Source organism: Nelusetta ayraudi, unplaced genomic scaffold (genome assembly GCF_046127955.1).
Source record: "Nelusetta ayraudi isolate G7.1 ecotype Tasmania unplaced genomic scaffold, CSIRO-AGI_Nayr_v1 ptg000004l, whole genome shotgun sequence".
NCBI lineage: Eukaryota > Metazoa > Chordata > Actinopteri > Tetraodontiformes > Monacanthidae > Nelusetta > Nelusetta ayraudi.
This window is the reverse complement of record NW_027466054.1, coordinates 9,692,501-9,705,000: the sequence shown is the minus strand read 5'-3', so window position 1 is coordinate 9,705,000 and position 12,500 is coordinate 9,692,501. Positions and strand designations below refer to the sequence as shown.

Sequence of the window (12,500 nt, the reverse complement as noted above, 5' to 3'; positions counted from 1 at the left end):
ATTTATTGCTTATTGAAATCACTCTCAGTATTGATTACCTCATTTGTATTTTGAAGTGTTGTATTCACCAACAGTGGAACGCGTCAGGCATCCCCTTTGTTTTGATTTCACAAATCAAAGTCTCAGTTGGGAACCTTAAGAATGACCAAGAGTCAAATTCACAACAGTGTTTTGTGTGTTTTTCCCCATTTTGACTTTAAACAGAGAACTTAGTCGCTTGTTGGGCCAGTGGAGGGATTTAACAGGGCTGTTCTTAGTTTAATCTCTGCAAATAAGTGAGACTGACTACTTCTCTGTTTACACTGCAGGCTTCTATGTATAGCTACGTTGTGACCGTGCTGCTGGTAGTTTGCATGAGCAACTCAGACTTGTTCCTCGTCTTCTTTTTCTTCTGCTTCTGTGAAGTTTATCGGCAGCTCGTACCCTCAGTGATTATTTCTCTTAATCACTGAGGAAACTTCCTTGTCATTTTAGTTTTCAAGTCTCTAGTTATACTTAAAGTTCACATACATTATCATATCCCCCCATTATTCATTTTCAATTCTCAACTCCTACAGATGATTATTCATCATCTGTAAATCTAAATTGAGATTTTCCAGATTTTTGCTCATCCCAAAACCTGGAAATCTCTGGAAAACAACACGTTTGGGGCCTGCTGTACCAATCTCCATAATAAAAAGTGCTCATTTGCATCCACACTCATATAGATTGCACTTGTTCTTTGGGCTGTGGGTGGTTACCTTTGTCATTAGCTGGTGTGTGTAATGACATTTACATTTAGTTTGATTTAACTTTAGTTTGATTCAGAATCTTCCAGAAAGGACTTGTTTTAGCACATACTTTATGAAACCTAGAGCAACCAAAGGAATGAAATATTTTTTGCAAGGAGTTCTGTCTGCAGACTCGAGACACATGCTATTGCTCTAATTCCGAAGGCTTCTGTGATAGAAAAAATATGTCTTTGCTGATGTTGCCCTGGCTCCTTTTCACCATTCTACTGTTATTGTTACAGGCAATGTCATCAACTGGAAGAAAACATTTCTAGTGAATTTTACTTTCCTGAACAATTCAAGTAGAGTCAAAGTCATTTAGACCTGTAGCAACTATAATCTCTTTTAAGAGTGTCCATTTGCTGACCTACTGTATTATTTATGATTATAATGATATCAAAAGCATCAGGAAGAATCCTCAAAGATGCGACATGGGTGAATTTTAGTGCCCTAGCCCACCACATGGGGAAGTTGGTGTCGGCTGAGGTACAGAAAAGTGACCCTAAATGTTCTATGGACTAAGTATTTCCTTGGAAACGGTGCAGATTTGCTCTTTGGAAGGTACTGATCCAGTGACAGTGTGTTGTGGACGTTATCACGGTTGATTCCTGCAGCTCTTGGAGAAAACTCCATCCACAACCTTGTTGAACTTATCCCGTTATCATTAACGGTCACACATCACAGTCCCTTATAATTAAGGGAACCAAGCTGTGACTGTTGGAATAATAATGATAATAATAATAATAATAACTATATTTATATAGCACTTATTAAAAATAAAATGTACAAAGTGCTTCACATATAAAATGAGAATCATACAGACCACCCCATTAACCGAGAGACAACATTAAAACAAGAGAAAAAAAATAAAACCAAGACATTAAAACAGGTTACAAAATAGAGGTGAAAGCCAAACAATGAAAGTGAGTTTTAAGAAGCGATTTAAAAACAGACAATGTAGTTGCCTGCCTAAGATCCCTAGGTAGTGAATACCAGAGCTGCGCAGCGCGGACAACCCGGTCACCTTTTGTTGGCAAGGCGTGATTTTGGGACGCAGAGTAGCGCCTTGCTGGAGGATCTCAGGCAGCCATCAGGCTTCCATCCATCCATCCATCCATTTTCCATACCCGCTTAGTCCCGAGGTCAGGGTCACGGGGGTCTGCTGGAGCCTATCCCAGCTGTCTTAGGGCGAAGGCAGGGTGACACCCTGGACAAGTCGCCAGTTCATCGCAGGGCGCCATCAGGCTTATAAAGGACTAAAAGTTGTTAAATACAAGCTGGAGGCTGACCATTTAAAGCTTTGAGGACAAGCAGTGAAATCTTAAAATCTATTCTAAAACTCAGAGGTAGCCAGTGAAGGGCTGCAAGGACTGGTGTGATTCTGGAGCCTAAGACGAGATGATGCGCGTGTGTGAGCCTCCTCACACACACTGTTGCTTTCTCGCCGCAGCAGGTCGCTCGGCCTTGTGAATCATCAGTTTAGTCATTTCCTTTCAAACAGCCAGTCGGGTTCAACCAAAAGGTTTCTGAGTCGAGAGTGTGCGATATCACTGATTGTCTTCATGATGGCTTTAGAGAAGAAAGACAATTTTTTTCCTTCCTTCCTTCCTCTCAAGTCAATACTTTTGAGTTCACCCAACATAATTGACATTTCACCTGTGTGCTGATTGGCTAAAAGCCAGACAGATGCAAAACTGTGACTCTTGTCTTTGGTGAGTTTTGCACTGAACCCTCATTTCAACACCAGACTCTCAGTTGTGACTGACTGTGTGTTTGTGTGTACGCGTGAGCATTATATGAAATTCTGTATTGACGTGATTGGGACTGAAATCTCTGTAAAAGAGTAAAAATTTCTGCTGCTTCGACGTCAGTGTGTATTTACGTATATATAGCACCCCTCACAGCACGAATGCACAAAGTGCTTCACAGAGCAGGCCATTCTTATTATGTAAAAGCTGTCTTTATATTCTATCCATTCAGTTATTTGACAAACAGAATAAACAGCGAGTGTTAAAACTGTGCATTCTGCCCCCTGTCACATCACCCGCACTCTGCAGATTGCTGTTTTGGACTGTGTGTGATGGGCGCCTTATTTAAAGCTGGCAATCAGCAAATCCTTTGATCAGCTTAGACGTCGAGGTCTTCCACTTGTCTCTTTAGTTTATTTTGGATGGTTTGCACTGGTGCGCTCTGTGGGCCCCCCTCCCACACAGGGCAGCTTACTTGACTTTTACCCGGCGTGTAAAAAAAACCCACAGAATCCTTGACGTCCACCCACTTGAGGCAGAGCAAACATCACTTCTGAAACCAGCCTGTTCTAGAATATTTTACATTTATTCCACAGACACACTTATAATGCAGTATGAAAAGGGAAAGATAGATGCATCAGTGTGACTCACGCTGGTGATTCAGATGCGAGGTCAATATGACCTCCTGCTAACCCTAACCCTTTGGGATTTGTTTTCGAGCTCGTCCTTTTTTATGTTTCCATTCCTTTTAGATTTTAATAGTTTCAAACATTTTGCACCAAGGTTAAAAAAAATATTGACTTAATTGTGCAGTGACATTTTCCAATTGTGTGTGGTTGAGTGAAAATGTGTGATTCAAACACCCTGTGAATATTTCTTAGATTTGATTTTGTTTTGTCAGCGGGGGATTTACCAGCTCCCACGCTCACAGCGGCCGCTTTTCTCCCTGAACCTGTCCGAGAGGCAGTGGGCGACCGTGGGAGGCAAGTGATGTCTGACGGCTGAGTTGAGAGTCAGTCGGGTCAAGGTGATTGTCGCTCTAGGAAGTTCTAAAAAGTGCTATTAGTTGGCTTTAAATAGCGACACATTACATTGCAGCGAACTCTCCGCGGGGTGATCGGCTAATTGGATTGTCTGGCTTTAGCTGTGGTCGGCAACAAGGACACATGGCCAGGCGTGACTCCTGATCTTCCAACCAATCAGCGCAGAGCGAGACACGGCACGGACGTTAACAGCCAGTCGGGTAGAAATTCCAGTCTGTAATTAATGAATTGTGAAATCATCTTTATTCTGGCCTCTTGAATTCAAAATACCTGCTCTCCGCCCTTACATGTACATATCCAGCATTCTGCTCTCACCGCCTCCAGTCAGTCAGGTGCCATTAAAGCCTCTCTTAACTCTGAGTGTTCCTAATGATTTTCTGTCTCCCCTTCTCGCTGCAGGGGAGGAAGGCCGCTGGGCGCTCGGGGAGTCGATCCAGCAACATCTCCAAGGTAACCGCTGAGCATCAGAGCGCGTAAAAGGCCCAGAGCACTGTTCCTAGGTCAACAGGACAGGCGCGTGTCAGCTGTCCAGGCAGTAGGAGATGTGCCAGTGCACACTGTACACGAACAAAGCCAGCCAAGTCCATGAGCCACGAGATTTTTGAGATGCTCCTGATAATAATTTCCATTGAACCTTTGAGTGGAATTTAAATTAAACCGTAGAAAATTGATAAGACCTGTATAACTGTTCTCAGTTGTCCAGGTCATCTCAGTATGGAAGTTGAGACAACTGGACTGCTGGACTGGACTGCTATCTTAAGGATGTTTGGCCTCTCAACCGAAAGGTTTCTTCAGTTCATTGAAGAAGAGGAACTGAAGAAACTTTTAGGATGAGACAAAAACGTCCTTGAGACTGCAAAACCAGTCCAGTTATCTCAAATTAACCCTTCTACGATAAAACCTGTGGTGTCTTTTCAATAACAGGTGGGTTTCACAAAGCTCTGCCCCTCTGAGGGAGTGAGAATAGCCACAAACACTGTGACAGCAGGTTCTGTAACCTCAGTTTGAAGGAATTTCATCCACCAATGTATTTCTTCTTAGCTAGAGACACATTCATGTTGCTGTTAGGTGTCACTGCTGTGCTGTTGGTGCTTTGCGGGAATCTAACATATCGGTTCAAATGCCCTAACTTGAATCTTTTGTTCTGATGATGCGATACCTGGAAAGTTAAATTCCAAGGAAGCCAAACCCCAGAGTCACACTGAAGTGTTTTCAACACAGAAGCGATTTTGACGCCATGTCTCTTTCTTTCAGGCCAGCAACTCCACAGCTGGACAAACTACAGCCTCCAGAACATCCATCACCCCGTCTTCTCAGGACATATGCAGGTAAAAAATACTTTCCCACACTAGTTCAGTGCTAATGGGACAGAAAGGGAAGCTCAGATGAGATTTCTCTGGGACATTACCGCCGCTTCGTCTCTTCTGACTGTGTGGAAGATTTGATTAGCGTCTCCTCACGCTCTCCAAGGACTTTTACCAAATTAGAATGGATCCTGTATTCTCATGGGGCTCTGATGGCATAGCAATGAGTGCCAGACTGTGGAGTTCCCGCAGCCTGTCGTCTGCTGTAGTGCTGTGTGAGTCAGAAGAGATTTATGAGTGTCTGGACCATTCCTCCTCCTCCACTACCTGATCATTCTTGGTTTACATCACATTATGTAGTCATGCATCTTCCCACCCTGTCAGCGCCATTTCATCACTGAATTTGGAAATGTTGGTTGGAAACAGTTTATTTTTGGAATTTTGATCTGCATCAGTGATGCATCTTTCCAAATATTATATAAAAAAAGATGGACCTTAAATATTCAGATTATTGTTTTTATTATGGAACTATAGAACAGTCCAAGTTCATTTTTAGGTTTTTATAGATCAAATTATCATGTATATAAATAATGTCAACATTACATGAACTCTGCTTACTGTGTAGTCTTCTAGATGACAGCTGATGACTGTTTGGGGTATTTAAAAAAAACAAATCCTCACACCATCTGTTTTGGCAATTGGTGTCAAATTCAAAAACATTCATACTTGGACATGATATATTGCAAAGGAAACTGGTATGTAAGTAGAGAAAAGCCACAACTCATCTTATATACAGTACATACAAAAACAAATATGGAATTGGACCTAATTAACCAAAAGTCAGTCTGTTTTGCTATTATGTCATTGTACTTGTTCCCATCTTCAATGTTCATCTTCATCTTTGCCTGTGTGTGTGTGTGTGTGTGTGTGTGTGTGTGTGTGTGTGTGTGTGTGTGTGTGTGTTTGTGTCCATGCATTCGCTCAGCTCTGGCCAGTTGGCCCGAGTGGCCGAGGATGCGTCTGAGTCACAGAAACCCAACGGGCGCACAAGCACCTCCGGCATGACGGTGTCCGGCTCGGCCGCCGCCAGCGGCGCCGGCGCCCTGGCCTCCTCCCAGAAGAAGCAGGTGAAGCGGCGTCACCGGCGCAAGCGGAGCGTGTGCGGCACCCTGGAGTGCGTGGAGTCCAACCACGGCAAGCAGGAGCAGGCGGAGCGAAGCGAGCGCAGCAACAGCTCCGACCGCTGCGAGTTGGGCGAGAAGAGGGAGCGGCCCTCCAGGAGCAAGAGGGAGCTGCCGCCCCGCCTGCGCGGCTCGGTGGCCCCGGCGTCCGACTCCAGCTCCGAGGGAGAGGCGTGGCGCGAGGCCCGCAGCTGGAGCAAGGAGAAGGCCCGGCGGGGCCGCCGCCGCAGCGCCAGCAGCCGGGAGGGGACGGCCGCCGGAGGTCAGGGGAAGGGCGCGGAGGACAAGACGGAGGTGATGGAGCTACAGTCGGTGGGCTCGGACGAAGGCACCAAGGAGAACCAGCCTCTGGTGAGGGACCCCGGGGGCCTGAAGAAGCGCCACAGCCGGGCCTCCGTCAAGAAGGAGGAGCTCAGTGCCGGCGGTGGCTGCTGCTCGCGCAGTCAGGGCTCCCTGAGCCGCGACCAGGAGAGGAGCCTCCGCTCAGCCAGCCCGGACGGCAGCTCCTCCCTGGCCGAGGACGGCGAGGAGCTCATCACCAAGAAGTACCAGGAGAAGGGCTCGGGAGGCGGGGACATGTCGGTGCCCACGCCCCAAAAACACTGTGGGCTGAACGGAGGCGCGCAGCCGCCGCCGACATTCTCTGACGACTCTGAGCTGGAGGTCTGCAGGTCAGTGTCAGGCTGCAGGGGGACTGAGAGAGCAACACCCAGAGTGAGAGCATCACGAGCTCAGGCTGCTATCTATCTGTCTGTCTGTCTGTCTGTCTGTCTGTCTGTCTGTCTATCTATCCAGTCAATCAATCACTGAACCTCCATTTTGACAGGGAGGTTTATTTCTCAAAACGACTAATACAAAACAGTAATTACACTTGTACGAGAGCACGGTAGCATGCGGTTTGAAACATAACAGTAAACAAGGCCAAACACAACAGGAACAAGGCTGCACATTCAGCAGTGTGATGTAAGGTAGAGGTTTAATCAACTCAGATTGGATCATTCAGCTATTAATGATCCAGGAACAGCTTGTTTAGCCCTCTGCTTTAGCTTCTCGCTAAACAGTCCTGATGCTTTCTTGGACCTTCCACATGTTTGCAAGGGCTCAGTGAGGTGTTCACACAAGGCACGCTGTCTATGAAACGTAAAGAGAGCAGTAGATGTGAAGGATGGTCTTTTCTCTTGTCTCAGAAGCACAGACATGGGCTATTGGATTGCAAACAAAGACGGACTGAATTTGGACCATAAAAGCAGCCTGTAATAAACTGGTAGAGTGGCTGTAAAAATGGTTCTGCAGAGTAAATCAATCATCTCATTTTTATGGGATGTGAAAACAAAGCACGTTCATCAGCTTCCTTTATTTGTTTGTTTTCAGTTAAGTTTTTTTTTCTGTGTGTGTGTGTGTGTGTGTGTGTGTAGGATCTGCCACTGTGAGGGCGACAGCGAGTGCCCGCTGATAATGCCTTGCCGCTGCACAGGAAGCCTGAGCTTCGTGCACCAGTCGTGTCTCAACCAGTGGATCAAATCCTCGGACACTCGCTGCTGCGAACTCTGCAAGTTTGACTTCGTCATGGAGACGAAGCTCAAACCTCTACGCAAGGTAGGGCCTTCAGAGTAGCTCCCCCATCACTTGCTGGACCTCGTCCAGCCGTCGCGCACGTTGTTTGTCACGTCCTCATTGTCCTCCCTCCGCTGTCACGCCTCCCTCCTCCAGTGGGAGAAGCTGCACATGTCGAAGAGCGAGAGGAGGAAGATCTTCTGCTCCGTCATGTTTCACGTCATAGCAATAGTGTGCATGCTGTGGTCCGTCTACGTCCTGGTCAGGAGGACAGCAGAGGAGATCAGACTCGGGAAGAACGGTCAGTATGCCCCCCCCCCCCGTCAACCCTCTCCATCCCTGTCACTCTGTGTCACACACCAAAGTCTTCAGAGTCTCACCAAGTGTGTTTGCTGTCCTGCAGTGGTCATTCTTAGCAGGTGGCTTTCTGGGATACAAACACAAGCACAAAGCACAAAGTGTTTTTTTTTTAAGTTTAAGTGGTAAATAAATTACAGCACAAGTTCAAAGCAGAAGTTGCATTTTTCCATGATTTAAAATTGCAAATTTTACACAAAGGTGCAAGTGGAACAAATTCTATCTTGTTGGTGTGTTTCATTTGTTCATTCTTAGTTGTGCCACTCACCAGCATTTTTGATTCTAGTAAGCATCATAGTGTCGCTAAAGGTCTAAAACTCCTTTAAGTACCTCCAACATATTTCACATGTTAATATTTCCATTTCCTGACTCTGGTGTCGGATACACAAATAATGTACGTGTGTTCTAGTAAATGTGTTTGTGTTTGATTAATTGTGCCACTTCCTGAAATGTTCCCCTCCATTGAAAATCAACCACATTTGCTTTATTTATTCATTTAATTCCATGTTAAATGAAATTACGTTAGCGTATCGTAGGGAAAAAAAAGCTGATTGTGGCACTTTCAGATTAACACAGAGTTACAGATGCTTATCATTAGCACCAAACCTTAAAATCTTGTGGCAGTCAACAAGATCAGCCAATGCTGGTCCCTCTCAGCAACTGCAACCAAAGCCTAAACAGACACGCTGCGGTCACTTCCCCCTAACTCTAAAACTGCTCTTCACCATCCAGTTTGCCCAAAAGTTGACAGTGTGCCTGCAAGTTGGAATAAAAATAAAATGGTTAAAAAAAATAATAGGACAATTGTGTTTTTGACCCTTGTTAAAGGCCTCATATTGTGCCAAATTTCCTCCGCTGTTTTCGGGCATTATTCTGCGTCCCTGGGCTATTAGTGGAGTCTTCAGAAATGAGATGAGTCAGTCTATGGGTTATTTTGTTTACTCCACTTGAAGCAGAAGTTAAAGGTTGGAGTTCTGCATCAACCTGGGATGTGGGAGGTGCAAAAACCCATTAGTTTCAGTAGTTTCTGCAGAAGGCTGTATATGTATGTATATATATATACACATATATATATATATATGTATATATATATATATATATACATATATATATATATATATATATATATACATATGTGTATATATATATATATATATATATATATATATATATATATATATATATATGTATATATATGTAATATATATATATATTTCAAATTAACATGAAAAAGTAATTATAGATATATAGACAGATATATAGATTACAAAAAAACAGGCTGGTTGATGGATGGAGGCTAGATGATCCCGTTGTTGTGGTCTTCTAGAAGTTGTCATGTGTTGTGTGTTCCTCCTGTGTAACTCCATCGCTGGTCTCAAAACTGTAGGAACTCCAATTTAGAAGCAGAGCGCATTAGTCGTAGTGTACTGAAACATGATTCCACACCACTGGTGTATGTATAGTGTACAAATGATTGGAGCAAATCCATGCAAAGATGAGACGCAAGTAAAGAGAAATCACACTCATTCTTCTGCAGAGGAGTTATGGAGATTTACTCTTCTGAAGTACTATAAGCCCCATGGTAAGCACAGCTCTGCGCGCACCGCAGTCATGACTCCATCAAGCATCGAGCGTCGAGCCACCAGCCTGCCACTGGCCTTACGCCGTCGTCCTCTTTTGAGTGTCTACAGGTGTGCTGGAGTGGCCGTTCTGGACCAAGCTGATCGTGGTGGCCATCGGCTTCACCGGCGGCCTCATCTTCATGTACATACAGTGTAAAGTCTACCTGCAGCTGTGGCGCCGCCTCAAGGCCTTTAACCGCATCATCACCGTACAGAACTGCCCGGAAAAGGGCCTGCACGGCGTTCAGGCTCGGACTGGCCCCCTGGCCAACGGCAGGCACGAGGCCGTGGAGGTCCCCGCCTCGGCCCCCGTCCCGGCCCAGGAGGCCCAGATAGACTCGGACATGTCAGTCGAGGCCGCTGTGGCGCCTGCGCAGAACCCGGTCTGATTAAACTGTGAGGAGGTGGAGGAGAACGACGCAAATGTGAAAATCATCTGCAATCAGCCATCAGGGAGAAACTTTGTGAAGGTTGGAGCTGAGAGGTATTCAGTTTTATTGCTGTATGCACTTTCTGAAACTGCACTGACAAGACAAGTCCAGGACGTGCACGCCCTGTGAATGGTGTCCAAGGCCTCGGCATGCTTCACTCAAAGCCTGGACCCGCTCTGGTTCTGAACAGCTTAAGCAACGTCAAACATAATGTCGATGTGGTTTCTTAATGTGAGTCATTTTTTTCATTGGTTTGCGGTTGTGAGAACACCTAACTGTGGAAAAAAAGAGCATCACATCCTCCACACGCCCACTGCTGCCTGCAGGTGGGTTTCAGACAGTCTAACTTTGTTTGAAGCATGCTGCAGCCTGAAGTCTCCCTCTAGACAATCACGTCTTCAGACACCAAAGGGTCAGATATGTTGCTTAGAAAGATGATTATTTAAACCGTGTCTGTAATCTGAAATCGAAGATGTAAGCCTGGATTTAGCAACTCCGATAGAAAGGCTTTTAAAGGTTCTATAAATAGAAAGTGTCACGAATACCAGTTGACGAGGTTTGTCGAGATGCTGCTGTAACGAGAACTTGTATAGAGACAAAATTCACATGACACCAGACTTTCAATACTGTGTGTGACTGTTGTTTACATGTTTCCTCCTTTCTATAAGGTTCAAATTTTCTACTAACAGACATATCGCAGACAATGTGACAAATTGACAGTTTCTCTGTCTCTTAAAGGCCCAGTGTGTGAGATGTAGTGGCATGGGATGGGAAGAAGGCAAATAATATTAAATCCTGTTTTCAGATGCTCCACCAGCTGTGATGTTTGCAGTTAATTCAGAAAACTTTGAGCGGACCCGTGTGCAGAAATCGGCGGGCACAAAATGGCTCTTTGTGTAAATATAAATTGCCGTAATTAACTAATGAAAACAACACTGGTGTTGTTATGTATATATATTTCAGTCACTTAAAATCAAAACAAAGTAAATTCAAATTCATGGCAGTAGATCTTATTAAATGTTCCACACTGGGCCTTTAAAAATCCACAATCCCCAAAGGAAAGCTTTTTCTATTCCTGACAGGATAAAACGTTGATGATTCAGGTACCATCATGCATATTTGTTTGTGCAATAAACAATGAATGTAGAAACTGTCAGCGGCTCTGGGACTTCAATGAGCACCAATGTGTTTTGACACAAAGGGCACCATCTTCTGGACAGTCATGGAGTAGCAGCACATTTCAATAGCATTGTGGCTGCTCCGGCACAGTCAATTGTCCTGAATATTTCCCCCAGCCTCAGTCAGACATCAGAGCCAAGTCATCCAGCTCATTGTTATCATCTTCATCTTGGTCATCTGCATCATCATTCTCCTCTTTTTCTTCATTCTTCGTGTCCAAGCCTTTGTTAGACACCTTCCGCAGTTTGATATTGGGAAGTTTTTTAAGATCGCCAGTCCACTCCCTGCATGTCAAACAGGATCACAGAGGATGAGATTAAATATTCCCAACAATATGTACACTCCTAAATTTGAAAGGCTTCAATTCCACATAGTGACAGCCAAGGAGCAGATAGCTAATCTGATATTTAAAAATTTGATTAAAGTCATACAGTACAAAGATCAGCTTTATGAGCACTTGTATGAATTTGCATTGACACAAAAGAGTTTGAATAACTTTAAAACCAAAAATAGAAAATTGAACTTGTCTTCAGTGCAGTACACTTCATGAGGATTTCATTTTTGTCCTCAGTCTGGGGAGGAGTAGGAGTGCTAAAGAACTCCTGAGAACCAAACTGATGTAGCAGAGGGCCACGTGAAGGCAGGTGTTGGTCCTTCCGATCAAAAACATAATTTACAATGTTTTGTGCTGCATATGCTTGAATAGGGGAGGGCTAAAACATTTATTCTATATTCACATATTGTCATCTCAATAATTGAAGCCATCTCTCCAACACAGAGAACTGTCAGTTGTCTGCGCTCACCTGAATGTTTTCAGATGCTTTCCATTGATGATGTCTGGGATCTCTGAAAAGGACAAAACAGAGATTTTCCACCAATGACAAGGTGCATGCACAGAGCATTTCTGTCTACAAGTTTATGTGTCAGACTTACCGAACCCGGCTCCCTCGTATTGTTCCCGCTCTCGTTCGATGGTCTGTTTGATGACAGCTTCTCTGGCACCATGAAGACGACCCTGACGACCTTTGATCCCGTTCATTAGCTCAATCTGCTCCAGTTCAGAGTTGAACCTTTGCAGGTACCTGCACATAAACAATGAAACATAGAACTAACATGTATGGTGCAGGAAAACTATCAACAAGTAACACAAATTAATATTTTTAGATTTAACATTATAACATTATATTCTCTTTTACCTAAAATAACAAGTGAAGCAAGGCCAAAGTTACAAACAGTTGCTGACCTTTCAACGATCTCACAGGCTTCTTTTCGGGTGTAAGCGGCCTTCCCCGAATCCAACTGTGCCTGGAA

At 44.5% G+C, this 12,500-nt stretch overlaps 2 protein-coding genes across 2 annotated transcripts in view; one reads left to right on the top strand and one right to left on the bottom strand.

The window, feature by feature from the left end:
* marchf1 (membrane-associated ring finger (C3HC4) 1) overlaps positions 1–11,161 on the top strand; it is a 12,382-nt gene extending 1,221 nt beyond the window's left edge. Inside the window, exons 2-7 of the mRNA XM_076033302.1 lie at positions 3,961–4,011; positions 4,816–4,889; positions 5,851–6,717; positions 7,462–7,642; positions 7,757–7,901; positions 9,649–11,161. Of these exons, the coding sequence (XP_075889417.1) occupies positions 3,961–4,011; positions 4,816–4,889; positions 5,851–6,717; positions 7,462–7,642; positions 7,757–7,901; positions 9,649–9,968 (1,638 nt within the window). The 3' untranslated portion in view covers positions 9,969–11,161. The remainder of the gene's footprint in view (positions 1–3,960; positions 4,012–4,815; positions 4,890–5,850; positions 6,718–7,461; positions 7,643–7,756; positions 7,902–9,648) is intronic.
* The window catches only part of tma16 (translation machinery associated 16 homolog), a 2,311-nt gene continuing 760 nt past the window's right edge, over positions 10,950–12,500 (bottom strand). The window contains exons 4-7 of the mRNA XM_076033312.1: positions 12,433–12,500; positions 12,123–12,271; positions 11,993–12,035; positions 10,950–11,473 (exon numbers count right to left, since the gene is read on the bottom strand). The exon at positions 12,433–12,500 is cut by the window's right edge and continues 17 nt beyond it. Of these exons, the coding sequence (XP_075889427.1) occupies positions 11,308–11,473; positions 11,993–12,035; positions 12,123–12,271; positions 12,433–12,500 (426 nt within the window). The 3' untranslated portion in view covers positions 10,950–11,307. The remainder of the gene's footprint in view (positions 11,474–11,992; positions 12,036–12,122; positions 12,272–12,432) is intronic.